Consider the following 26,733-nt stretch of genomic DNA (forward strand, 5'->3'; position numbering starts at 1 on the left):
GATTACATCCATACGAAAGAAAACCTAGCGGATCCATTTACAAAAGGTTTGGCGCGAGATCAAGTTATAAAGTCATCAAGAGGAATGGGTTTAAAGCCTACAACTTAAGAGGAGGTTTGATGGTAACCCCACCAACTCAAATTGGAGACCCCATGACCTAGGTTCAAAGGGACAACTAAATCAAGCTGAATCTGCTACAAGCAATAAGAGACTTTTGTCTTTTCCCAGTTCCTAAAATGATGTAAAGTATTTCATGTTTGTTACAGGTTAAGCATATGCTTTTAATGATTTGAAATGTAGCTTTGTAAAATATTTGAAATAATTACAGGATATTTCTTTAAATAAGAGCAGCTATTAAAATTACCTTGTGAGTGGGAAATGGGGCCGTTTCTAGGAGAATATATGAGGCTATACTCTCCAAGTTCACTCATGATTAACCATGCATGTTCAAGGCCACAATGAACACAATAGAGAACTTCATTCTACGAGAAAATGAAGTTGTGTTATGCTTGTTGTCTAAGTTTACATACAAATCCGGATGGTTCAAGACATCATGTTCACCATCTAGCGGAGTAAACTCGACAGGTATAACAATGAGTCGGTTCAAGGTTGAAAAACGCCACCAATTCAGATACAGTTAGTTTTCGCATGTACTCTCGAAAATCTGTCTAGTTTAGCTAGTAGTGTCAGTCTATAGGGTCAGTCTATAGGGTCAGTCTTTTCGTCATATGTTTAGACTTATTTCTATTCATGTGGGGGATTGTTGGAACTGCAATTTTCTGAAAAATTGCAGGTTTTGAGATAGTGACTTTCCGGCCAAATGGCTGCTCGGAATTATCGGGTCGATAGTGCAATGGAAAGCTGGTAACGAGTACTACAAGGTGGTATACTCATACGTCCAAAACGAAGTTGATTTGAATGAGAAATAAGAGTGTGAAGTGAGCTACTTGGGATGGTTTGGGAAATATCCCACATCGGAAATATGACTGATGATTTTTCACTCATATATATATAGTTTCACACTCTTCTAGTTTCAAAAGTGTGTAGAAGGAAGAAAGAAGTTCCCACACGCGCGCCGAACCGAACCGAATCGAACCGGGCCGGGCAGTACTCCGAAAATATTCAGAGAATGTTTTCTGAATATTCACGAGAGACCACCTCCTTCCACTATATATATAGGTGCAGCCTCTCATTATTACACACACATACAAAAACACAAACCCTCCTTCTAATAAGTCCAGCCGCAGAGCACTCTCTCTCTCTCCCTCTCCTTGCTTAGTCCAAAGTAAGTTTTTCTAGTTAGTAGTCTCGAGAGTATAACGTAGATCTGTTCGCTTGAGTTCTATTACTGGTGTGCTACTGTAATAGTTCGTGATCGGTTGTATCCTGAAATTCATAAATTGTGATTATCCGAAAACACTTACAGCCGATTTATTGAATTAAGGAAAGAGATATCATATCTTGCTTTCGTAATTTATTTACTGCTTCATATTATACTGTTGTAATTCGTTTATAATTTCGTTATTTTAAATATAATTTACATATTTTCTCGATTCAATTTTTGTGTTCCTAACAATTCTCACGTCACAAGTGCACATGTCATGACCTTTATCGTTAGTAGTATTATCAAACTCCATTGGAATCAGTGATTCTTTCACCATATTGTACTCCACTCCACTGACTTAGCTCTCAAACAAAAACATAAAAAAGCCAAGTCATTGCTAATTTACGTAATTGTTGTATATGTGTTTCATAATTACAGCACAAGTTATCAAGATGAAAATTTATAAGCACCATTAGTTTCCCAAGGTATGCCTGCAATTGAGATTGTTTTTGGTATGAACATTTCTTTGTGAATCTCGAGTATTAAAATAAATGTAACAATATGGACTAAAAAAAAGAAGAAGTAGATCTTGTTTACCTTGAGATGATCAAAACTTATTATTGGGATGATAGGGCTGACGTGAAGAATGAGGATGCTCAACCAAATTGCATCCATCAGTAGAATTTTTATCCTTCTTCACATCAGGAAACACCACCATGTAGCTTGGATCTCGATTTGGAACGTTGTAATAACTACTGTTCCACTACAAGACATATATGAAGAAACACCACCATGTAGTTCTGTATCCTCTCGCTGAACTCACCACCTGAGGTAACGCCACGTGGCCTTTTGAAAGGCTCGGATTCACGATTTTATTGTGAATACTCTGTATCTTGTCATAATTTAAGTGTGAACCGGTCGAGATTTTCCGGATGTTGACCGGTCCAATCAGGATTCGCAAAATATTCCGGCTAAACTCCATCCGGTAGACATTGACCTAGGCGGCTTGCTTTGGTTACAAGTCAACGCCCCCGAGTCGATCAACCGCGCGTCTGGTGAACCCAAAACTCTAATCCGATCACCGGTCGGATTAGAACCGGGAGGGTCGTTGACTAAACCGGGTATCTGAATTATAGATTCTCCCGGTACGTACGGAAGTAAGATATATCACCGCGGCAGAGAGGACACGTAGCGTGAGAGCGGAGCCAAGCGTCAATGAAGCAAGGATGGACAATACAACGTGGCAGCATTTAGGTATCAAACGCAGCGTTACGTTTTCATCGTCTTCGAACTCGTTTAATTAAACAAACAGGACCCTCGAGCGCTTCTTTGCTGCCGATCCTAAGCGTCTTCACGGTTGAGTATCGAGAAGTAGGAAACGTCTCGATGATCGACGCGTCCAGTTCACGCGTTGGTTGACGGTTCAGGGTAAGCCAGTTAGCGGCGTCGTCGGAGTTTTCGTAGTCCATTCCCATGACTCGCTCGAGACATCTTCGGATGTATAGAAATAGAATAGACGGAGAAGAACCCGAGAAAGAAGAAGATGCTGACGAGGATGATCATGATGTATTGCCATGGTTGGGTCAAACCGAGAGCTATCTCCGGTGACGTCTGAACCGCCGGGAGTGGCTTGACCCGCGGCGATTTGTAATCCTCCGTGGTTGGAGAAGAGGAGAGTAATGGGAGGATGTAACCATGATCATGACCACCGATAATAGAACGGTTGAGATGAGGACAAAACTTTAGTCGGTTTGGCTCTCCGGTCCATGCAATGAAAAACAACAATAACCTTGTTCACGTATCTTTCAACGAAGCAAACCGGTTAGTGCAAATATCGCCAAGGTTTGTTGTTAAATGTGATGGTTCTATAATTGTTTAGTTTCTACGTATTTCGGGCTTATAGTTCCTTTCTATCTTCCAAAATATTTCGGGCTTATATATCTCAGTTTAATGTCAGTGACTTTTAAAGTTTTTACTTTATAAATTTAAGTACAAAATAATAATTAAGTAATTTAACTTGAATATTATTAAGTATGAATATATTATATTTGAGGGATTCTTTATGCCTTGTGTTGTTCGTCTCACTGTGAGTTGTAGAAAGCAGTGAATTTTAAGGTTGATTTCTCGAGCAATGTGAAAAAATTACATGAAAAACATATTTAATCGATTAAAAAGTTATTTTACCTTAAGAGAAGTGATTTGCTCTACACATCTGAAAAAGGTTATAAGATTAAAAAGATTAGATACGCCATATTACTAAACAATGAGAATAATAATTTATTTGCTTGCAAATTCAAAATAAAAAAAATTGCAAATGATATATTCTCTATTATATATATGAACAATTATGATAATAAAAATGAGAAAGAGATATCTAAGATGCAAATGATCAATTATCGATTATCAATTATCCATTTATAGGCTAAGAAGAGTCCATTAATCATTATCACAAATTAGGTTTAATAAAATCAGATCTTTTTGAAGCTGAAAAATATAATGCAATGAAAATATATGTGGAATATTGTATATTACTATTTAGATTTTATATATGGGATGCACAATATTTGACTGTATTAAATATGTTTACATATGTAATATTTATATTTTAAATGTTTGATTTTTAATGTAACAAATTATCATAAAATATGTCACCAAATTAAATAACTTGATTTTATGGTAAAAATTTTAAACGATTTCCAAAAAATTTGGATCGATATTATTTTAAAATTTTAGTATCATTATTTTTTTAATGGTTATGTCAAGTGTTAATTTTTTGGGTGATTGATTTTATTCCGATTTCCTTATTATCTCTAAACAATTTTTAAATATGGTTATTTCTTTATAATCGAAATAATTAAGATTAAAGATTTCTAGGATTTGAATATTGTAGTTGTTACATTAGATACTAAATCTTCACCATTTAGATTTTTTGGTTACAATCACTTATGGATATTATTTAAATTTTTTCTTCTTTCAATATTTTCAAAATTAATATGCCATGTTCATGGAATATTTTGCTACGATTTATTGTGGCAATTAATGGTTTATTTTATTTAGATTTTATTTAATATGATTTTTAGTTAATAGTAAATTACAAAATTATCCTAATCTTCTTTCTTGAAATCCGATTAGTACAGATCATTTCTCCAAAATCACGCTAGCAATCATTTTTTTTCACGATTTTGATGTGTTTTGTACAAAAATATGTTAGATCCATCAATTAACCATTGATTTAGGAGTCAATAACAAAAACCATATTATTTATCAATTTTTTTTTCCCCCAATATGGCATAATTCCGGTGAATCACCACCGGTAAGCGCTTTCTCCGACGTCGTTCTTTGACCAACGAAGGATCGTGAGGGAGAAGAGAACTTGAATTTTCAAATTCACATATGAGAATTTTTTTTAAACATTATTACACATGAAATTCTAAAATTATGTTTATTGGAAAAAAAATTGAAAAAAAAAACTTACCTGTTAACCCGTTTTAAAACACGCGGATCCAATTCTGTTGATTTGCCCGATTTCAAATTTTCGGATTATTTTTTTTAAATAACCCGATCTAAAATACTTAAAAGTTTTATTTAACCTCACTTACATTGTATTCTTTTTTGGTCGTTGAGGGTATTTTCGTCCAAAGGAGAAGTTGTACTTACCTTTTACTAATATAGAGATTTACTGCGCTTTTTAGCCTTATTAATTAGGTGCTTTCTTAAATGAGGAAAAATATTAAGTTGAAATTATGGGCTTTATTGGTTTATTAATTAGTTTAGGGCCTGATAATGCGTTGATTCGGGAAATTAAGGTTTTATAATAATAGGTTTTGATCTCTCTCTTTCCTCTGCCGCACGCGTTACCGTCGACCCATGAAGATCATTGACGATAAATCCTGGTCGATCTTCTACGATCCATGTGACGCATATTTCATCAACGACGCTGAACAATCTCAATTTCCCTGCTGATATTTTCTTCCGGATCGAGAGATCCCAAGCTGAACACAAGCTAGCTTGCCTCGACTCAGACATCTGCACTTGTGGTGTTGTGTTCAGTGAGAGCTCTATTTTGTGGCACACCCCCTGTAACACTTTGGATACAAGTGCGGCCCTCCTGATCGTCCTCTCCCTCCTGGAATACTAGTAGCGAGAGATCACAACCAAACCAAGTGGATATTACCCCTTGATTTAACTGCCAAGGTCAAAGTCTCTCACTGCTCATCTTCCATATTCATTTCTTCTTATGTCTCTTCTCTTTTCTCAAAAGTATATATATATAGGTGATGTCTATGTTAACCTTTACCCTAGAAATTGCAAAGGCCGAGTGCATCTCCACAGCCTTCTCTGCTGCAGGAGCCATCTCCACTCCATCTGCGCTTGTGCTACACTGGAGACATGGAAGATTTTCATAAGCAAGTGCGCAAATATACAGAGTCTTAGTCTAATTGGTGTTCCAATTCGGGATGATGCTCTTTGAGAAAGGGGATCCAAGAAGAATGGCCGTTTCTGGAGTAAATTTATCAATTAACTAGGATCGGACTCGCGCTACAGCGCGAAGGAATATTTACAGAGATACATTTACATATGATTCGTAACATACCGAAAAAATAGTATATAAAAATTGAGTATATATTCGTAAAAAAAGATTTTTTTTTTTTTAAGTTGTAAAGATTGCATTCATAAAAATTACACACTCACAATGTATGTTACTACTAACCCAAAGTAACCCAAAGTAATTAGATTATACTACAGATATATTCTTAAATAAGTAATAATATAAAGTATGATATTGTTGAGTTAAATTTTTTTACATGTTCTGACCAGTTGAAAATTACATATATATATCTTTAAAAATGAATTTGATTAATTACTCCAATAATTGTTATAGGCAAAATAGACCTATATATCGATTTTAAGATGTTCTGACCCATTGAAAAACTACATATATATCTTTAAAATGAATTTGATTAACTACTCCAACAATATATCAATGATGGAGATATGATCTATGATTTGTCATAAAATAAAGAGAGAAAATAAACTTATAAAATACTATATATCAAAAGAATTAATGAAAATAAATATATCTATTGCTGACCATGAAAATACTATAAATATATCTATCGCTGAATTAATTTATATAAACAAAATAAATTATGAAAAGAAATACATCTATCACTGACTATGGGACAGCTAGTTTGAATACAATTTTTTTGCATAAAATTACTCTACAACTAGAAATAGGATTTATTTGAAATTACTCTACATATATGTTGATTCGAAATATTATTTATGATCATGGTCTCTCCTTTCTTTAACCCCCTAATTTCCTGGGGCATATTTACAAAATTTAAATATAAATTTATATATAAGAAAATATCAAATGATAACCTGAAAAAAATCGATATTATTCAGTTTGATAGTTATAATCTGAATGATAATTAGGTAAAATTTTGGATAAAATCATATACATACCCTTATCACATAAGACCATATGATATAATTACAATTTTAGATGTTCTTGCAAATACTAAAAATCCTTAATTTACATAATATTGGACAAAAAAAACTTATTGCAAACACATAAATGGGATGATGAAAGCTACATGAATTAAACAAATAGCTATCATAAATGATTGAAAAAATTACATGAAAAGCATATTTAATCGATTAAAAAGTTATATTACCTTAAGAGAAGTAATTTGCTCTACACACCTGAAAAAGGTTATAAGATTAAAAAGATTAGATACGCCATATTACTAAACAATGAGAATAATAATTCATTTGCTTGCAAATTCAAAACAAAAAAAACTGCAAATGATAGATTCTCTATTATATAGATGAACAACTATGATAATAAAAATGAGAAAGAGATACCTAAGATGCAAATGATCAATTATCGATTATCAATTATCCATTTATAGGCTAAGAAGAGTCGGTTAATCATTATCACGAATTAGGTTTTAAAAAAATCAGATCTTTTTGAAGCTGAAAATATAATGCAATGAAAATATATGTGGAATATTGTGTATTACCTGTTTAGATTTTGTATATGGGTTCACAATATTTGGCTGTATTAAATATGTTTACATATGTAATATTTGTATTTTAAATGCTTGATTTTTAATGTAACAAACTATCATAAAATATATCACCAAATTAAATAGCTTGATTTTATGGTAACAACTTTAAATGATTTCCAAAAAATTTGGATCGATATTATTTTAAAATTTTAGTATCATTATTTTTTTAATGGTTATGTCAAGTGCTAATTTTTTGGGTGATTGATTTTATTCCGATTTCCTTATTATCTCTAAACAATTTTTAAATATGGTTAGTTCTTTATAATCGAAATAATTAACATTAAAGATTTCTAGGATTTGAATATTGTAGTTGTTACATTAGATACTAAATCTTCATCATTTAGATTTTTTGGTTACAATCACTTATGGATATTATTTAAATTCTTTCTTCTTTCAATATTTGCGAAATTAATATGTCATATTCATGGAATATTTTGTTAAGATTTATTGTGGCAATTAATGGTTTATTTTATTTAGACTTTTTTTAATATGATTTTTTAGTTAATAGTAAATTACAAAATTACCCTTTTCTTCTTCCTTGAGATCCGATTAGTACAGATGATTTCTCCAAAATCACGCTAGCAATCATTTTTGTTTTCACGATTTTGATGTGTTTTGTACAAAAATATGTTAGATCCATCAATTAACCATTGATTTAGGAGTCAAAAACAAAAACCATATTATTTATCAATTTTTTTCCCCAACATGGCATAATTCCGGTGAATCACCACCGGTAAGCGCTTTCTCCGACGTCGTTCTTTGACCAACGAATGATCGTGAGGGAGAAGAGAACTTGAATTTTCAAATTCACGTATGAGAACTTTTAAAACATTATTACACATGAAATTCTAAAATTATGTTTATTGGAAAAAAAATTGAAAAAAAAACTTACCTGTTAACCCGTTTTAAAGCACGCGGATCCAGTTATGTTGATTTGTCCGATTTCAAATTTTCGGATTATTTTTTTTAAATAACCCGATCCAAGATACTTAAAAGTTTCATTTAACCTCACTTACATTGTATTCTTTTTTGGTCGTTGAGGGTATTTTCGTCCAAAGGAGAAGTTGTACTTCTCTTTTACTAATATAGGAATTTACTGCGCTTTTTTAGCTTTATTAATTAGGTGCTTTCTTAAATGAGGAAAAACATTAAGTTGAAATTATGGGCTTTATTGGTTTATTAATTAGTTTAGGTCTGATAATGCGTTGATTAGGGAAATTAAGGTTCTATAGTAATGAGCTTTATTGGTTTATTAATTCGTTTAGGGCCTGATAATGGGCTGATTAGGGAAATTAGGGTTTTATAATAATAGGTTTTGATCTCTCTCTCTTTCCTCTGCCGCAGGCGTTACTGTCGACCCATGAAGATCATTGACGATAAATCCTGGTCGATCTTCTACGGTCCATGTGACGCATATTTCATCAACGACGTGTTGATGTTTTCTTCCGGATCGAGAGATCCCAAGCAGAACACAAGCTAGCTTGCCTCGACTCAGACATCTGCACTTGTGGTGTTGTGTTCTGTGGCACCCTGTAACACTTTTTGGATACAAGTGCGGCCCTCCTGATCGTCCTCTCCCTTCTGGAATACTAGCAGCAAGAGCTCACAACCACCAAGTGGATATTACCCCTTGATTTGCCAAGGTCAAAGTCTCTCACTGCTCATCTTCCATATTCATTTCTTCTTATTATGTCTCTTCTCTTTTCTCACAAGTATATATATGTAGGTTATGTCCATGTTATCCTCTACCCTAGAAATTGCAAAGGCCGAGTGCATCTCCACAGCCTTCTCTGCTGCAGGAGCCACCTCCGCTCCTTATGAGCACTTGAATTTTTACGATTGCACTGCACAAGAGCCTCAACTTATCATTTGCATGAGGCGTGCCCACGGGAATATCAAATCACTTGTTTTCGGGTGGCCGTTCTTAACAAGTGTATCAACTACGTCCCTGGAGTTGCTACCTTATAGCGGGTGGGTATATGTTCCTTTAGTATCCTATCCTTTTTCCGTATCCTTTTGGCTTTTTCTGATCAATCTTTTTTGTGATCAGATCACAGCTACGAAGCCTAAACCTCACATATCTTGATGCATCTTATCCAAGTGACTACACTAATTTGTTGGCACCATTCTTTGCTAACTGTCCATTAACAGATTTCGGAATCGAAATCCATAATTACAGGTATGATTCTCTTTCTTTCCTTCTTCTTTTAAGTATAAATTTTGGATTCTATATATTTTTACATATATGTTCCTCAGTTTCAAGTCCATCTTGCTTATGAAAGTCTTTCATAAGCACAGTTGGAAAAGTTGTGCTACACTAGAGACATGGAAGACTTTCATAAGCAAGTGCGCAAATATACAGTCTTAGTCTAATTGGTCTAATTGGTGTTCGAATTCGGGATGATGCTCTTGAAGAAATTATCAAGGTAATAATGTTTTTTACTTGAGTATCTTTTTAATATATATTCTGAATATATATATCAATCTATTACTTCTCAGGGGTTGAAGCTTATGAGAAGTCTCGATCTTTCTCTGTCTGATGGATTCAGTGGGAAATTTCTCTGGTATATCTTCTTTTCTCTTTCTCATTTCCTTATAGTATTTAATTTTTTTTTTTATTAATCTTTTTTTATCAATAATAGTGTTCCATTTTTACTGGGGGTCGAGCTCCAAATTGAGGCACTAGCATTGTCAGGATGCTATGATTTATCCCAAAATGGACTTGGTCACTTTCTTCTCCAGCTTTCTCAAGATGACTCCTCCTACCGACATTTGAAAAAAATGGTAAATATAAGCAACACTTCTTTGACTCTGTTTTTTCCATTTGTTTTTTCTCTGTTTTTTTAATTTGTTTTGTTTTTTAAGGTTTTACCCCCAGCAGTTGGACTTTGGAAGAGTTTTGATGTGCTGTCAGACGTAGGCCTTGTCGAACTCGAGCTCTTATCGGCGCAGCTCACAGTAGCCAGCAGGTTTAATATATAGTTTATGATTCATCCTTGATATCCACTCAAGTTTCATCCTTGATAAAGTTATGGAAGACTTAAAAGCAGACGTTGGAGATGACTATGATGCAGAATTGCAGATGACTTTTTCATCCTCCCACCCGATGACATGTAATCAATCTCTTGGTGAAGAAGGTAACTTTTATGTACTCTAGTATTCTGTTTATACATGGAGCGTTGCTCAGAGCTTTCCTAATCTATATTCTCGTATTGCTTGGTTGTGTGTTCTGTTCATCAATTGATCTTTTGGCAGAGTTTTCGTAATGATTTCTTCGTAACGACCATCAGATTAATGGTCGTTAACATTTTGAACTAAATATTAATCTGATGATTTTCCTTACAAAAGTCTAATTTTGATTCTTTTTCATTTTTGCATTTAGGAACTAAATATAGGAAGGAATTATTTCTGATCTTATTGCCATTCTGTATTTTTATCAACCCTGTGGTTAGAAAGACAGAAAAGGCAGATAGAGAAGGGTTATGTTCTTTTCTTAACATTAAACTTGGAGTTGGAGGTGGTGGAGGAGATAAGATATGAAAAGGATATATATATCGTGTAACGGAATTAGGGTTTTGGTTACCGAAAAAAACAAATTAGGGCTTAACTTAATCCTTGGTTTATGATCTTCTTCGATTCATCGGTGGGTGAATTACAGGAACATTCTTTTAACTTCATAGTTTCGTCTTCTCTAACTATTGATCACTTAGATAACTCTCCAGCGACATGTACACAACTATCATACATTTTTACTCAACACATCGAAGCTACAAGTCCAAGATGATCAGTTACAACACCTCACACCCAAACGGGTTTGGTCCAAAAGAGCTCCCATAAGTCTGGAAGAAGGAAGCTGCCTTCCAGAACAATCTGATCAGCAGAATCACCGTAAACACGGTTCCTCCTAGATTGCATATTACCTGCGAGAAAAAGTTAACAACACACGTCCATGAAACCATCATATATACCTGAACTAATTGAAGTTAGTCTAATTCACAAAATTCTTAAGGTGATCGGTTAATTGCTTACAAACAAGGGCTCATAAACAAGACTTTTAAGCAAGGGACCCCAAACAAAACTTGCTAAGTACACATACAATTCAGATATATTCTGTAATATATCTAACTATCTGATGAATACTAGATGCAACAGGGAAACCACAAAACCCTTAACCAAACCATATACAATTCGATATACGAGTGACTCGAGAGTAAGCAAAATGCTAAATATTACCTCAAGAAACGCTCTTGTTATAGAAAGTGAACCCAATAGCAATATCCCATCTACTGCAAAAGACACCTATAAAACATAGAAACAGAGGTATCAAACAATGTGTAGCACAAAATAAGATTGAGTGAACTCTACAAAACCATTACGAAGCCACAAAATTATAAAGTTGAGTATAAAAGACACAAAAAATGGAAGAACTTTAAAAGTAGAAGAAGAAGGAAGGGAGACTCACGAGTCGAGGAGACATGGCTGCTGGCAAAACCCGACGCGATGCTTTCTTAGCACGTTTCGAGACTTTCTTGAACATGCTTCTCAAGAATCTGATCAAAAGATCGAGGCTGCTCTCTCTCTCGTCTTCTTCATCACCGTCATCGTCATCCTCATCGGGAACCACATCGTACTCGTACCCGCCAAAGAATCGATCGTCTGAATCATATCGCCTACGCGACTAAGAATAAAGAGATTGAGTAAATTCAAATTTTCCAATAACACAAAAATTGAGATAATCAGAACGTACCTGAGAGCTACGGTACGAAGCGAATGAGCGATTCAGGCGGCGGATACGACGGCGGAGGAAGATAGAGCTAAAAGACAAAGGAGCTGCAGAGACAAATCTGTGTGAACCATTGATGAAATGTAGCGACGGTGATAAGGTTGTAGCTACGGCCATTTGTGGAGCAGAGAGAGAGAGACCACTAGTGAGTGTGAGTGAATTGTAAATTAAGAGTGGACCTTTTTGATAATTAAGTACAATTTGGGCTATATTCGTAAGTGTACATAAACATAATGTACCGTTTCTTAAAGTAAACTAGTTTCAGGTGTTATGGACCTTTTTGATTATATATATAAAACTTTTAGCTGTGTTTGGAAAGCTACATAAATATACGGTACAATGTGTGAGTAATTTGTAAATAAAAATTGCCAATTTTAAGCATAAAATAAAATTAAGGATATGTTAGAAAAGATTCATAAATTTAAGGTACCATTTTGTAAATTTACTTTTTTTTTTGTTTGCCGTTTCAAAAAAAATATCTTTTCACTAAAACAGAAGAAAAGCTTTCAGCTTTTGTTTTTGTTTGTCTTCTCCCATTGGTAAAAAAAACCCTACCGCCGCGACCACCGACACCGAGAAAGTTCGCCGCCGTTAAACCACCAGTGAGGAGAAGCTTTTATCAAAGACTAGTTCAATGAAGAGGTGAATGTGCTTTTAGAGCTAAGATTCTTTATATCTTCTCCGGCGGTAATTTCATAAAATTCGATTGTTTCTCTTATAATAAAGCTTTCTGCTTTATGAAAAAAGACAAAGACTTTGTTTTAATGTTATTGAGAATTTTAGGTTTTTGTGTACATTGGTTTCATTGTTTCTTGAATTGGAACTTATCTGGTGAAATTTGTTTAGTGTTTTTATTGCTTTTGTGTAGGAGACAGAAGAAAGTGATGATAAGCAATGAGATGGATTTGTCAGATGCAGTGATTGTAAAATCTGGGAGATTGAAATCAGTTGTGTGGAATGATTTCGATAGAGTTAAAAAGGGTGAGACTTACGTTGCAATCTGTAGGCATTGTAAGAAGAGACTTAGTGGATCGAGCGCTAGTGGGACTTCCCATTTGAGGAATCATTTGATTAGATGTAAGAGGAGAATTAATGGTAACGGTGTTGCTCAGTATTTTGTTAAGGGGAAGAAGAAAGAAGGAAGAGCTGTTGAGATATCGAATGAGAGGAAGAAAGATGAAGAACAGCTTAGTGTAGTGAATGTTAGATATGAACATGATGATGATGTTGTTACTGGTGTATGTGCTGGTTTGGATCAAAGGCGGAGTCGGTTTGATCTAGCACGGATGATTATTTTACATGGGTATCCGTTGAGTATGGTCGAAGATGTTGGATTCAGAATGTTTATTAGAAATTTACAGCCTTTGTTTGATCTTGTTGCGTTTGAAAGAGTTGAGTCTGATTGTATGGAGATATACGCGAAAGAGAAGCATAAGATGTTCGAAGCCTTGGATAAGTTACCTGGAAAGATTAGTATCAGTGTTGATGTTTGGAGTGGTTCAGATGATACTGATGAGTTCTTGTGTTTGGCAGCACATTATATCGATGAAACATGGGAACTGAAGAAGAGAGTTTTAAACTTCTTCGTGGTTGATCCGTCTCATACTGGTGAAATGCTTGCTGAACTTATCATAACATGTTTGATGGAGTGGGATATTGATAGGAAGTTGTTTTCTATGGCGTCTAGTCATTCTCCACCGTTTGGTGAAAACGTGGCTAACAAAATCAGAGACCGGTTGTCGCAGAACAAGTTCTTATACTGTAACGGCCAATTGTTTGATGTAAGCTGTGGAGTTAATGTCATTAACCAGATGGCTCAAGACTCCTTGCAAACTTGTTGTGACACAATAAACATGGTTCGCGAGAGTATTAGGTATGTCAAAAGCTCAGAATCTATTCAGGAGAGATTCAATCAGTGGACTGTTGAAGCTGAAGCTGAAAGTGAAAGGAACCTATGTATCGATGACCCAGTGAGATGGGACACAACATGTACCATGTTGGAGATTGCTTTAGAGCAGAAGAGCGCGTTTTCACTCATGAATGAGCATGATCCTGATTCCGTGTTATGTCCATCTGATTTGGAATGGGAGAGGTTAGAAACAATTGTCGAGTTCTTGAAAGTCTTTGTTGACGTGACAGATGCATTCACAAAGAACAGTTGTTTACCCGCCAACATATACTTCCGGGAGATATGCGACTTACACCTCCGGTTAATCGAATGGTGCAAGAACCCGGATGATTTCATTAGCTCTCTAGCTGTAAACATGAGAAAGAAGTTCGATGATTTCTGGGATAAAAACAACCTGGTTATAGCCATTGCTACCATATTAGACCCACGGTTCAAAATGAAGCTGGTGGAATATTATTACCCTCTGTTTTATGATACTAGTGCTTCAGAGTTCATTGAAGACGTTGTTGAATGCATCAAAGCGCTGTACGATGAGCATTCTATAGGATCACTGTTAGCATCATCAGATCAAACCCTTGACTGGCGTAATCATCATCATGGGTCAAATGGTGTTCGTCATGGGAAAGAGCTTGACGATAGATTCATAGAATTTGATAGGTACATTAACAATACAACTACTACTACACCAGGTCATGACCCTAAATCGGATCTTGAAAAGTATCTAGAGGAGCCGCTTTTTCCCCGGAATTCAGATTTCGACATACTGAACTGGTGGAAAGTACACACACCGAAATACCCAATCCTCTCTATGATGGCACGTAACGTGTTAGCGGTTCCAATGTCAAATGTCTCATCAGAAGGAGACGCCTTTGAAACTTGTCAAAGGAGACAGGTTAGTGAAACTTGGCGTTCGCTAAGACCGAGTACTGTGCAGGCCTTAATGTGTGCACAAGATTGGATCCAGAGCGAATTGGAAAGCTCTTGAAACTCTTTAATTTTGTCCTGAGTTTTGTTTTCTTTGTTAGTTTAGATCTCTGCTCCAGCTTGTTTGTTTATTGTCTGTACCTCTACCTCTCATCAACAGTTGTTTTAGTCATAATTTATATTCAACCTAGCTAGGGCTTTTACTGTATAACAGAAGCATCGTTCATTTCTCTGTACAGAGTTTGGCTACAATGGAGTTCAGTGATAGAGTGGTTTCAGTTACTTGGACCATTAAATCTATGTAACTCTCATATCCGATGCACAACAAAATTACGGGTTTTTAGAGAACAATGGATAGTTTAACAAACACAGACATAAAGGAATATGAAATTACAAAAAGTGGTTAAGAATAGAAAGCAAAAGAGAAAAAGAGCTAGTATGTGGAATAGCAATTTTAGTTCTTTTGGTACTTACAAAAAATAATCTGGAGTCTTGCGAGTGGTTTCGGGTTCGATTTGGCGTGGGGCTGGATCAAACTGAAGGAAGTTCTGGTCCATATTTTCACCAATCTCTAGAATCGCAGCCATGTTGCCACAACGGTAGCAATAATTTGGGGCACTGAATACAGTCACAACGTTCTTTTCTTGGCACCAGTTATAACCTTCCATGACAAGTTGGTGTGCTCTTGAAATCAGAGAGAGTCCATTGGTGTGGTTAAACTGAGTAGCGATATCTTGTCCGAAAGTGTAGCCTGCACCACGAGGAGATATTCCCCAACCACACCGGTCATCTGGATCAGACCATAAGAGATCACACATTGGTCCTTCATGTGGAACCTACACAACAGACAACACACAAGGGTTATTGTCTCGTTATGTAATACAACGTAGAATCATCAGCTTTTGTAGGTTTGTATTTTGTAACTCACCTCTTGAATTCGATCTAACGATCTGATGTTGTCAAGTGTATCTAAAGAAGGTGAAAGACCTCCATGTAGACAGAACACCTACAGAAAACAAAGTTTCATAGTTTCAAGTCCAAAACGGGCAGAAGCAGATACAAGACTGTAAAAAGATGATTAGTTTAAAATACCTGACTCTCAATGAGAGCTGTAAGAGGAAGATAATCAAAAAGGTCAGTGAAGTGCTTCCATACATTAGCGTTTCCATATTTCCTCAAGCATTCATCATAAAATCCATACCTGTAAAAGGTATTTTGTAATGAAAGGCATTTTGAGACAGGGGACAACTTCATACCGAGAATGCACAGAATTCACAACTTAGTAATGAAAATGCGTACACTTGAGTAATTTGCCGGCTTTCATGATTCCCTCTTAGGATCGTAAGTCTATCTCTGTATCGAACTTTTAAGGCCACCAAGAGTGAAACCGTCTCAACTGAATAATACCCTCGATCTTCAAAAGTTAAACAATTGTGTTAGTTACCTAGATAAGTGACTTTAAAAAAAACAGAACAATAAGCACTTAACATAGATATAACAAGGTACTCAGAACACATGAAGTTTTCGCCTTTTCTTAAGCAAAAGCTTCCAAAGTAATTGCAAACATAAATCCAAATCCAAGTGCTCAGAAACATTAAACAAGGCTACAATGGAGTAAGCGCTTCATACAAGAAGCCTAAGAATAATAATCAAAAACTGCTAAAGCAAAAAGTTTAACCTTTCCAATAGCAAAGATCAAAACTTTTGGATAGATGAACAAAACAAAAACAATAAATTTTACCACTAATGGCTAAACACTCCCAAATAAGTACACATTAACCCAAAAAAGTCAAAACATTATCAAAATCCCCAAATCAAGTAATACGGTAGAAAACCCTAAAATTTTATAGAGAGAGAGAGAGAGAGAGAGAGAGAGACTGACCTACATAATCACCCATGAAAAGATAATTAGTATCAGGAGCAGAACCACCGATCCGAAAAAGCTCGATGAGATCATAAAACTGGCCGTGGATGTCACCACAGACGGTAACCGGACATTTAACCGGTTGAACATTATACTCCTCAACGAGAATCGTCTTCGCTTGCTCACACAACGTCTTCACCTCCGCTTCAGATAACGCTTTACACTCCATCAACTGCTCGATCTGACGATCGATATCTCCGGTCGCCGGCGGCATCTTCTCCGATCCGATCTATGTATATAAACAATCCGGATTCTTTTTAATCTTGGATCCGGATCTTCGTCTCTTGATTCAATCTATCTATCATCATGATGACTCCATGGATTGGATTTTTAAGAAGATAGAGAAAAAAAAAATTGTGAAGTTCGATTTCGTTGGAACTTTGTATTTTGTATTTTCTTTGCAATTAGTTTTTATTTATTTATTTATTTTTTAAAAAATATCTCATCGGAATTTGATTATTTTATTTTATTTTCTCTCCGGCAGCCGCACCGAGTCAAAAGTCCATCATGGGGGACTGACACGTTTCATTTTTTTTTCATGGCCCCTTTAGACACAGGGCTCGTTAATCGTTATAGATGGGTTTCTTTAAATTAGCCCAATCGGCCCAACAACCTTGTTAATTTCTTATAAATAAAATTCATCTTTTAACATCATAAACTCTAGTCTGACCATAGTTTTAAGGTTCGTTGAAACGCATAAATCTTTTAATCCTGAATTTAAATTCTGATGGTGATTAGCAACATATTTGGTCTTTATAATGGTGATAAACCAGAAATTTTAAATTTCTAAGATTATATATGGTACGTGGATGGGAAAGTTTCTTACATATTAAATTAGCAAATATTAAACGATTTTCATAATTTTATCCTTTATTCTTTCACTTTTTAGTTGTCTTTCTTATTAAGTAATTATATGAATAAATTTTTTGTTTAATTAAAATTTCTAGAGCGAGAGGAGCCGTCATATATGTAGTTCAAATTAATGTTATACAACTTTAAGACTGGTCTTCAGTTACTTTTTTTATTCTCGACGACTGGAACCAAAAAGAAAAGGTTGATTGATTATTGTGTCTCTGTTAAGTCTGTCTAATGCGTTACGTTTGGTAATCCATTCAAATTAAAGATATTCAAACGCTCTTACAATTGTGAACTTTAGAACGAAATATCGATTCGTTTGAACTTAAACTAAATTGGAAATATGTCGAGGTCACATGATCACTTTTGTTTAAATTTACAATTATATTTCGGAAATTATTATAAAAAAAACAGTAATGAGATTTTGCTTTATATGTGCAGATGTGATCGATAGTTACTTGTACCATGATAATATGATATAACGAAACCCGTGTTTTCGTAGAAGAAGGCATTTGCATATATTAATTTAATTTGTAATACTGATGTGGATGGTTGAAGTATAGTATACATAGAGGATTTTATGGAGCCGAACCGGAACCATAAACTCATAAAATTTATATATTACATTTTTTTAAAAATGTTTTCTTTATTACTTTAATTTATTTACAAATAAATAATATAATCTACACTATATATTTGGGTTTTCGGTTTTATCTTATATGGAGATGAGTTAGTAATTCTTTCTCCGAGAACCTTCTCATCACATAAACTAGTTATATACTACGATAAATCGTAATACCTAAGGAAAAATATACCAACTAATGAAAGAACAAAATGTTGTTTCATGTTCTATTACTAGTTCTCTTTTTGATATATATGTTGTGTACGGTGGTGATGTAGTAATTTAGTAAGCTAAGTTTACTAGTCTTTTTATGTTTTCACGATAAGTAAAATTAATCTACAAATAATGGAAAAGAAATGTAAAAAAAAGAGAGAAAGAGTAGTGGTGGAGTTAGCCCCACAAAAGAACAAAAGAATAAAAGATGGGAAAAAGCATAACACTAAGAAGCATTGTGGTCTCCTTTATTTAGAAGAACCATTACACACATTCTCCTTTTCTAAAAATTTCGGCATTTGGAGCTCATATTAATTTTTAAATGTATATACATGCTATGCATTTATAAATTACACAAAAAAAAAAAAAAAAAAAAATCTTTATGTATCCAATCTTTGTCGACATCTCTTTTATTTTCCCCCGAATAGATGCTTTCAGAATACATCAATAATAATGGATTCGACATTTTTTTAATGATTGGATAAGACTTTCAAAGTACAATTGTTCTTTACACAAACAAAAACAAAAGAAAAGAAATCCATCTTATATTTCTTTTGCAAATGTTTTTGTAATCTACGATTTCTAATCGTATTATGAGATTTAATTACGTCAAAAACTATGATGTTTTTACAGAACACTTGATCTATCTCTTATTAAATAGCATGTTATTTAGAACAACATAGGGGAATATTTTATAGGATATGGGAAAGAATGTTAGTTACAAAAACACTACTCGCTCGTTTTCGTGTGTTTTGCACATTAAAAGCTCTATAATCATCTACCTAATAAAATAATTGTTCATGATCATTTGGTGCTATTACCCAATATATAATTGTACAATACTACAAAAGTGAGAAAAAGCATCTAGACGTTATTTAGTGATGGATCAAATTAGAATTAATCCAATATAAGTTATGCAATATGTGAGAAAAAACGTTATGCATGTACGTATATTTCTTCTTTTCTTTCTTGAAATATTTTTTCATAATTCAGTATCAGCGTATTCATTTTTTTCTAATGTCTCCTAAACTAATATTGAAAAGTAGAAGTGTAGGGTCACAAATATTTTGAGCATATTTAAAAGATTCGATCCCAAATGAAAGGAAAAGAGAATCTAGCAGCATTACAAGACCTATGAATTTGCCAAACAATTATACTTCTCCCTCTCTCTCTCTCCCTGCTTCTTTCCCTAAGCTTCCACCGTACTTATGCTCTCCCCGGTGGTCGTCTTGAGTTCCTTGCTCTCCTGTATTAAGATAACGTAACATAGGTATAAGAATTTTAAAAAATAAGTTAATCCAAATTATGTGTAAACGATAACAAAATTATACAACCTTCGTTTCTTTATAATACAGTTTACATGAGTACTTCCTTTTACAAAATATGATCTTAAGTAGGTAACTAAGAAATGAGGAGAAAAAAAAAGAGAGAGGAAAAAGAGAGTAATTAAAGAGGGCTAAAGCTTCCATAAAGGAAAAAAACAAAGTTTTTAAAAGAAGCCATCTTATAGTGAGTCATTGAAAACAGATTGTTAACGTAAAGACTGAATAAAGCTAGCAGACAGCCTTTTGCGAGCTTCTGTGATATGTCTCACCGAATCTGAGTTAGCTAAAAGAAACAAAGTGTTTATTTTTTTTGGTAAAATTGTGCTAGAAGTATATAAGTAGTGACCCCAAAAATAAAACTTAACATAAGATGCAAATTGAGTCATATTAATCGGATTTATCACTAGGCCATATATTGTCCTTCTTAGACTTAGCACCGGATAAGTGGTCCGACTAATTCCGGGAATGAGCATGCCCCTTAGTAAGGAGTTTCCCGTAAACTCACATGTAAATTAAGCACATGATGAGTAGAAAATCCAAGTGAATAAGTGATCCACATGTATAATTTGCGCGTAGAGAATTTATAGGTTGTAGCGAGTTTAATTACACCCTTGACCTTAGACCCAATACGAATGTGTTACCACACGCGGGTATAGGCAATATATATTGTTATGTTGAAAAATCAAACAGCAACATGCAACACACATATATATGTATGGGTAAGAACTTGGTGAAAGTAACAAGAAAAAAAAACAAGAGGTTAGTAAAAAGAACCTGTTGTGTATAGGATCGGGTCCACGAGGCACTTTTCTTTTGCTGACAACGTAGCTAAGATCGCCGTGTCTTGATCTATCTTCGTCATGTTCTTGTTGTATTTCCTTGGCGTGTATAAAGGACGCCGCATTGGAATCAGAGTTGTTCATTGTCGCAGCTGTAGTAATCTCTTTTGTTTTGTCGGTCTCGTTGTTGTTTTGTAATACAAACGCATCGATCATAATAAGAGTGACTAAACCGACCGTAAATAGCGTACGGATCAACAGTTGGAGACGAAGGGAACGGTGATTTCGCATGGTTTCCTAGCCTTTGTGGATTTTGTTTTTGTTTTATCCTATCTTCCTTGGTTGGTAGAAATAAAGACAGATATTAACATGGATCAAAGTAGTAGGGTTTATATTCGAATTTCTTGAATGGAAACTATAATAGAGAACAAAGATGAGTGACAACAAAAGCAAGAGAAAGAGAGATAGATATAGAAGAAAGTTAGATAGAGAGAGAGAGAGAGAGAGAGAGAGAGAGAGAGAGTCTTATCACTTTGATGAGTTAGGATGGTTGGTGCTCTTTATAGGTTCCATGGTTTTTATTCGGTTCAATATGGTTTGCAAACTTTACTCGAAACATTAGGATAGAGAGAGATATATAATTTCTGCTATGAATCTTTATATATTTCCGTGAGATATAGAAATAATGTTATCTTTAAGCATGAATCCGTATGTGTTTATGTCGTCACTTTCTTTTGTCCTAATAATTAATCTAAACATATACCAGAGATATATATTTATTAAACGCAATATTCTATTTGAAAAAAAAATAGAACAAACAAATATGAAAAAGAGAGAGAATGAGATATAGAACAGCTGGTCCGAAACGTGACATCAAGGGAATTTATTTACCGGAGTATTATAATTCTTGTGTATTTTTAAGTTCATGCAGTTTTAACCAGAGCTTCTAGTTCTGGTGGTAAAGGACCCTCAGCTGAGGTATCCGCCATCATGAATTCGAGCCCCGACCACTGCGGAATTCACATGCGGGCTGCAACGTCTAGGAGGCGACATGTAGAATGTCATTTGGCAGTCCATGTAGCTAGTCCAAACGAACCGATAGCTAACATGTGGACCCTTGTTCTGTCGGGTATCCGATAGCTAATACGTGGATTCCTGCTCTGTCGTGGATAGTTGGGATACAAAAAAAAAAGGTTCATGCAGTTTTATGTACTTAATCACTAAAAATAATATACTGCACTCATATAAAATTGCACGTGCCAAAGGGTTCCCTCGTACTTTTCTCACGTACAATTCATCTCTTTCGTATCCAAAAAGTAAAAGCTAAGCACATAACTATGCCATGCATAACCTAACTTTTATACTATACATCTATAACCATATTTTATAAACACATAACAGTTATTTTCAGGTATATTATTCATTTCACAATTTTTTTTTCTATAATAGTTAATTTATACGCATGTGTGCATATATATATATATATATGTCGAATTTTGCACATACATAATATATAGTATCTACCTAGTTCCGTTCAAGCTTTTTATTCCTCACCGTATTTTTTGTGTTCTTTAATGTATCTAGTAGTGTATAGTACCATTTATAATATAATATATCATTACAAGAGTTCCCCTATGCAAAACATCGAATAATATATTTTGATTTGTCGAGATATGATCAGCAATAATTTACATTAACAAAACATAATATGCGTTAATCACCTTAACCATTCTTTATGTTTCTTAATTAAGATTTGCATATTTTAAAGTTTTTCCTGCAAATAAAGATGAGAATGACAAGATTGACTAGACCCATGATTAAAAACTGTTCCTTGGGAATATATTTATATCACTGTCACATAGCAGCCATAATTTATAAAATTTAGGAGGGCCAATGAAGCATATGGTACATAATTCATCTCATCGATCAGATTTGTTACGATTATACATGAATCCCACTTCAAAACAAATTACCTTTCCTAAAAGAGTTAAATGTATATTTTTCCTGAGAATCTTATGCCTTTGTTGTGTTACTACTCACTAGCTTCTACTCGAAGTAACCGAGAAATAGCACTTACATATTCATTTTATCATAAACCATATTAAAATAGTAAAAAGGTATTTTGTACGCAAGCTCCATTGCTAATGTGGTGACCACTTCTCCCTATAGTATTCCATATCCTTCGGTTCTCTATTTGTATGCGGGCTTAAACATTGTCCACGAAAAAATATCGTTAGAAGAATTGTTTGACTAATTGATATATTGCATATCGCTATATAGAATTTTTCTTTTCTATCATCATCAGTCACATTGTACTTATAGCTTTTTTTGATAAGTTACTTAATTTTACAATAAATTAAATATGCTGAAGATAATTTTTCATAAAACCAAATCAAAGTTTTAAGACCTTTTTTTATTATATACTCTCCACTCGGAAAAATGAGCTATTTCCCCCTAAGAACTATCATATCTCGCTGGATGGAGGCCGAACTTTCGACACGATCTATATAGCCATGTCCACTATGACCAACCCCTATTTCCCCCCCCCCCCCCCCCCAAATCAAAAGTTTAACACTTATATCACCCCGAGCCTGAATTGCGTCGGTTTATCAGGTGAACCGCAGACCAAACGATATAAACCCGAAATTAAACCAATTATGACCCGATCCCTACATAATTACGACCTGATTCCTTACCCAAAAATTCCCAATTTTCAAATATCACGAACCCTAAAATTGACTTGGCATTGTTCTTCTTCTATCTTCCGGTCTGGGTTCCCATTATCGAATTTGAGCTTCAGAATGAGCAATTTATCAACAAAGTCGACCGGATCATCCAGTTCTCGTGCGAGAGGAAGAGTGTTCGGTGTGCCAAAGAGATGTTGGTGCAAGGAAGCTGTTATGGCATTGATCTCGAAATCTGATCCGAATCCTTACCGGAGATACTACCGTTGTAGTTTTGCGGCAACAAATAAGGTAAAAGTTATGCTTTTATCCTCTTGTTTCATGATTTTGGTTGTAACTAATTATTGGGAAATTGGTAGTTTCAGAACGATGAACACACGTTCAAGTGGGTCGATGAAGCTTTGCTGAATGAGGTAGATGCATTGATCTCGAGGAATGCTGGACTTGAGCAACAGCTGAAAGAGCTTAGGACAGAAAGGTTGGAGTTTGATACTATGGTTTATCAGAAGATGGAGAAGGAGGTCTTGGAGAAGGTTGAAGATGGTTTAGGTGAAGCCAAATCATGAAATAAGAAGATGATGAGTGTTATATTGTTAGTTTGTATGGTCATGATTGGACTAAGCAAAGTAGTTGGTTGAAGATGGTGTATGCTCATGGTTGTAACCTTTTGTGTTAAGACAATTTGTATTTCAAACCTTTTGTGGTAAACATGAAGCTCCATTTGTGTCAAACATGAAACTATGCATTCATACAAAATACAAAAGAGATAGGGAGCAAAGAGATTAAATTCAATGTCATAAACGTTAAAATAGATCATACAAAAGAGATAAGAAAGGCAAGAGTTGATGTGGTCGAAAATACATTATAGGCAACCACAAATTTCACCATTTGAGACAAAAGAAACTAAGCGACCTAGGGGAAGACAAGAGTTTATGTGGTCGAAAAATACATTATAGGCAACCACAAAATTAACACCCTAGTTAGAAGTAGCTACTTGATCATTCTTGAGTTAGTGAACCTTGACTTGGTTCAACTTGAGAAGGCTGTCGAAAATGCTGCAAAAAAAAATTAGAAATTTAGTAAAACCATCAAAGTTAGAAATTTAAACCATCAAAGCAATAATGCATCATACCTTGGCAAATTCAGCCTTATGGAACCTAGAGTTATGGTTAGCTTCCCCACAAATGCCACAATGCATTATTTTTTTCTTCTGTTTTGGTTGCTTCTTAGTAGGTGACTCATTCACACCCTTCTTCCTTTTCTTGTCAGCCTTGGTCTGGTTTTCTTCAGGTGGTTCTGCATACACTTTATTCCCATTTGTAATAGGCCAAAACTTTGCACTTCTTTGTGGAGTTAGGCCTTCTTCATAATTTCTCCTCCATATAGCTGTTCGGAACCACTGGCAGACGTAGTCTTCAGCCTTTAGCGTCTTATGAATGATGAGACCATATGCATGCTCACATGGGATGCCACAAATTTGCCACTTCTGACACGTACAAGTCATCTTCTTTAGACAGACACGGTGAGAGTCTCCACTGATTTTGACTTCAAATGTGCCATTTGTGCTTATTGATACCTTAGCCGTAGACGCTGCTTTGTGCTCAGCCGCAAGAAACTTAACAACATATGGAGTACAGATCCCTGCAAACATTTGTGAAAAACATGAGTAGTATAAACCAAAAAAATAATACATAAGTCGCAAGGAGAATATATGTTTTACCTGTGTGAGAATTAGATAGGGCAGACCTCTTTGCAATTCGCACCATGGCCAGTCGTCTTATTGCCTCTAACATGGCAACAAAAGGCTTCTCTCTTGCCTTGTTGATGGAGCTGTCAAATGACTCAGTCGGGTTATTGTCGACATCTTCGCAGTAATTACCAACCTTGTGGAATGCTCTACACCAACTCTTTGGATTTGTCCTCATTACATCACTGTAAACGCGAGAATCATAAGCAAATATCCTCTCCAAATGCCGCATATACTCTGTCTCATTGTAAGACCATGCCAAATCCCATAGTAGTGGCTTCAATCGAGATTTATTTCCATGAACATTTTTCAAGTTCCCGAAGATGTGTTGAACACACATCTGATGCTCTATCTTTGGTAACTCCTCAGAAACAACTTTGATCAATCCCTGAGATAAAAGCATAAGTCAAGTTAAATAAGAGAAGCCAAAATAAAAGCATAAGTGAAGTTAAATAAAAAGAATAAACTTTCCTTTTGCCTATCGGACATCAGGATGAATCCATCACCATCATTTAACCCAAAGTCTTCTTTCATCAACTTAGCAAACCATAGCCAATTGTCATAGTTCTCAACCTTGACAACTCCCCATGCTATTGGATATATACCATTGTTTGCATCCCTGCCTAAAGCTACCAATAGCTGACCTTTAATCTTATTCTTCAAAAAGCAACCATCAATTCCTATGATCGGCCTACAAGTCGCCATCCATGTTCTTCTAATGTTGTCAAAACAAACATAGAACCTGTTGAACATGTCCTTCCCTTCATCGTTCGTAATACACTCGAACTCTACATGTGAATTCGGGTTTGATGTCATAATCTCAGCTGCATAATCTCTTGATCTATGGAACTGCTCATCATACTCCCTCTCAATCCACTTTCTAGCCGTCTTCCTAGCAGCTTGACACTGAGGCCTAGTGATACTGATCTTCCAATCTGACTTTATGATTTCTTCAATCTTCCTTGGCATGAAGTACTCTGGATCATCCCTAATCTTATCAACAAACAACCTAGCTATATGAGGCACTATTAACATCTCACACTCTCCATTTGGAATACAACTATGCTTATCAACGAACTTATTGATCCTCCACATCCTATCATTTGATAGAATCGACGCATAAACCTTCCACTCACACTTAGATCCATCCTCATCATTAACACCAACGCATTTATACCCTATTTTCGCTTTATCATACCTGTACTGTTTCAAATTTCTCCCAGTTTTGAGAACATAATCGAGAACCGCCTCCTTGAACGCAACTCCATTGAAAAACGTCTGCTTATAGAACAACTCCCCACTACCACGCCTCATATTCGTACGAGCTCTAACTGGACCGTTTTCATCGTCGTCTTCACTCTCTGGGTACACATCGTGGCGGATTGGAGGTTCGTCGACAAACTCCTCAACAAGCTGTTCGATGTAAAATTGGTCTCTATCTTCACCTTCTTCGTCGTAATCAGGCGTATGGCCGCCAGGATCTCTCTCAATTAACGCCATTGAATCTCTCAATGAAAGGAACTCGAAATCGCACTTTTTAGGGTTCTTCAAGTTTTGGAGATTTTTC

The 26,733-nt window shown here is 35.1% G+C and overlaps 6 protein-coding genes and 2 pseudogenes across 15 annotated transcripts; 3 read left to right on the forward strand and 5 right to left on the reverse strand.

Moving 5' to 3' along the window:
• Window positions 1–2,087: 2,087 nt before the first annotated feature.
• On the reverse strand, window positions 2,088–7,990 carry LOC109125649 (RING-H2 finger protein ATL11-like; annotated as a pseudogene).
• On the forward strand, window positions 2,656–11,073 carry LOC104701640 (uncharacterized). 7 transcript variants are annotated; one of them, XM_087459131.1, is made up of 9 exons: window positions 2,656–3,166; window positions 8,746–9,044; window positions 9,128–9,372; window positions 9,452–9,580; window positions 9,700–9,827; window positions 9,901–9,965; window positions 10,044–10,185; window positions 10,267–10,538; window positions 10,784–11,073. In XM_087459131.1, the coding sequence occupies exons 3-5, from the start codon at window positions 9,131–9,133 to the stop codon at window positions 9,767–9,769; spliced, it is 441 nt and encodes a 146-aa protein (XP_087315257.1). In that variant the 5' UTR covers window positions 2,656–3,166; window positions 8,746–9,044; window positions 9,128–9,130; the 3' UTR covers window positions 9,770–9,827; window positions 9,901–9,965; window positions 10,044–10,185; window positions 10,267–10,538; window positions 10,784–11,073. The 7 variants fall into 7 exon arrangements, with proteins under 7 accessions (XP_087315257.1, XP_087315256.1, XP_087315255.1 ...); XM_087459130.1 differs by having other exon boundaries at window positions 2,656–3,145; window positions 9,658–9,827; XM_087459134.1 differs by lacking the exon at window positions 2,656–3,166 and having other exon boundaries at window positions 9,658–9,827; window positions 10,267–10,370; window positions 10,476–10,538.
• LOC104701639 (protein SHORT HYPOCOTYL IN WHITE LIGHT 1) lies at window positions 10,998–12,447 on the reverse strand. The gene is made up of 4 exons (XM_010417359.3): window positions 12,149–12,447; window positions 11,864–12,079; window positions 11,635–11,700; window positions 10,998–11,321 (listed from the first exon to the last, which is right to left on the reverse strand). Exons 1-4 carry the CDS (start codon window positions 12,299–12,301, stop codon window positions 11,190–11,192), a joined length of 567 nt encoding a protein of 188 aa, XP_010415661.1. The 5' UTR covers window positions 12,302–12,447; the 3' UTR covers window positions 10,998–11,189.
• Window positions 12,448–12,648: 201 nt separating this feature from the next.
• On the forward strand, window positions 12,649–15,225 carry LOC104701641 (zinc finger BED domain-containing protein RICESLEEPER 2). Of its 4 annotated transcripts, none has more exons than XM_010417361.3 (2): window positions 12,649–12,826; window positions 13,053–15,225. In XM_010417361.3, exons 1-2 carry the CDS (start codon window positions 12,819–12,821, stop codon window positions 15,076–15,078), a joined length of 2,034 nt encoding a protein of 677 aa, XP_010415663.2. In that variant the 5' UTR covers window positions 12,649–12,818; the 3' UTR covers window positions 15,079–15,225. The 4 variants fall into 4 exon arrangements, with proteins under 4 accessions (XP_010415663.2, XP_010415664.2, XP_010415665.2 ...); XM_010417362.3 differs by having other exon boundaries at window positions 12,668–12,826; window positions 13,031–15,225; XM_010417363.3 differs by having other exon boundaries at window positions 12,670–12,871; window positions 13,031–15,225.
• A 110-nt stretch (window positions 15,226–15,335) lies between these two features.
• On the reverse strand, window positions 15,336–17,429 carry LOC104701642 (serine/threonine-protein phosphatase PP2A-5 catalytic subunit). Its single transcript, XM_010417365.2, has 5 exons — window positions 16,900–17,429; window positions 16,317–16,431; window positions 16,110–16,218; window positions 15,946–16,023; window positions 15,336–15,853 (listed from the first exon to the last, which is right to left on the reverse strand). Exons 1-5 carry the CDS (start codon window positions 17,153–17,155, stop codon window positions 15,488–15,490), a joined length of 924 nt encoding a protein of 307 aa, XP_010415667.1. The 5' UTR covers window positions 17,156–17,429; the 3' UTR covers window positions 15,336–15,487.
• Window positions 17,430–19,680: 2,251 nt separating this feature from the next.
• LOC104701643 (CLAVATA3/ESR (CLE)-related protein 26-like) lies at window positions 19,681–21,259 on the reverse strand. Its single transcript, XM_010417366.3, has 2 exons — window positions 20,731–21,259; window positions 19,681–19,877 (listed from the first exon to the last, which is right to left on the reverse strand). The coding sequence occupies exons 1-2, from the start codon at window positions 21,024–21,026 to the stop codon at window positions 19,838–19,840; spliced, it is 336 nt and encodes a 111-aa protein (XP_010415668.1). The 5' UTR covers window positions 21,027–21,259; the 3' UTR covers window positions 19,681–19,837.
• A 2,277-nt stretch (window positions 21,260–23,536) lies between these two features.
• Window positions 23,537–23,985, forward strand: LOC147941577 (uncharacterized protein At4g04775 pseudogene; annotated as a pseudogene).
• A 432-nt stretch (window positions 23,986–24,417) lies between these two features.
• LOC104704779 (uncharacterized) lies at window positions 24,418–26,666 on the reverse strand. Its single transcript, XM_087458575.1, has 4 exons — window positions 25,640–26,666; window positions 25,140–25,556; window positions 24,552–25,060; window positions 24,418–24,474 (listed from the first exon to the last, which is right to left on the reverse strand). Exons 1-4 carry the CDS (start codon window positions 26,664–26,666, stop codon window positions 24,418–24,420), a joined length of 2,010 nt encoding a protein of 669 aa, XP_087314701.1.
• Between the last annotated feature and the right edge of the window lie 67 nt (window positions 26,667–26,733).

Source organism: Camelina sativa, chromosome 7, assembly GCF_030686135.1.
Source record: "Camelina sativa cultivar CO46 ecotype springtype chromosome 7, ASM3068613v1".
NCBI lineage: Eukaryota > Viridiplantae > Streptophyta > Magnoliopsida > Brassicales > Brassicaceae > Camelina > Camelina sativa.

Coding starts and splice junctions, on each gene's coding strand:
- LOC104701640 (XM_087459130.1), top strand. CDS start 9,131: ATGTCCATGTTATCCTCTACCCTAGAAATTGCAAAGGCCGAGTGCATC. Junction 9,373..9,451: donor GAGTTGCTACCTTATAGCGG/GTGGGTATATGT, acceptor TTTTGTGATCAG/ATCACAGCTACGAAGCCTAA. Junction 9,581..9,657: donor ATCGAAATCCATAATTACAG/GTATGATTCTCT, acceptor TATGTTCCTCAG/TTTCAAGTCCATCTTGCTTA.
- LOC104701639 (XM_010417359.3), bottom strand. CDS start 12,301: ATGGCCGTAGCTACAACCTTATCACCGTCGCTACATTTCATCAATGGT. Junction 11,701..11,863: donor CAGCCATGTCTCCTCGACTC/GTGAGTCTCCCT, acceptor TATGTTTTATAG/GTGTCTTTTGCAGTAGATGG. Junction 11,322..11,634: donor TAACAAGAGCGTTTCTTGAG/GTAATATTTAGC, acceptor TTTTTCTCGCAG/GTAATATGCAATCTAGGAGG.
- LOC104701642 (XM_010417365.2), bottom strand. CDS start 17,155: ATGCCGCCGGCGACCGGAGATATCGATCGTCAGATCGAGCAGTTGATG. Junction 16,432..16,899: donor TTTCATGGGTGATTATGTAG/GTCAGTCTCTCT, acceptor TAACTTTTGAAG/ATCGAGGGTATTATTCAGTT. Junction 15,854..15,945: donor CGTTAGATCGAATTCAAGAG/GTGAGTTACAAA, acceptor TCTGTTGTGTAG/GTTCCACATGAAGGACCAAT.
- LOC104701643 (XM_010417366.3), bottom strand. CDS start 21,026: ATGCGAAATCACCGTTCCCTTCGTCTCCAACTGTTGATCCGTACGCTA. Junction 19,878..20,730: donor CCCGATCCTATACACAACAG/GTTCTTTTTACT, acceptor ATCTTAATACAG/GAGAGCAAGGAACTCAAGAC.
- LOC104704779 (XM_087458575.1), bottom strand. CDS start 26,666: ATGGCGTTAATTGAGAGAGATCCTGGCGGCCATACGCCTGATTACGAC. Junction 25,557..25,639: donor CCTGATGTCCGATAGGCAAA/AGGAAAGTTTAT, acceptor TGCTTTTATCTC/AGGGATTGATCAAAGTTGTT. Junction 24,475..24,551: donor ATAAGGCTGAATTTGCCAAG/GTATGATGCATT, acceptor TTTTTTTTGCAG/CATTTTCGACAGCCTTCTCA.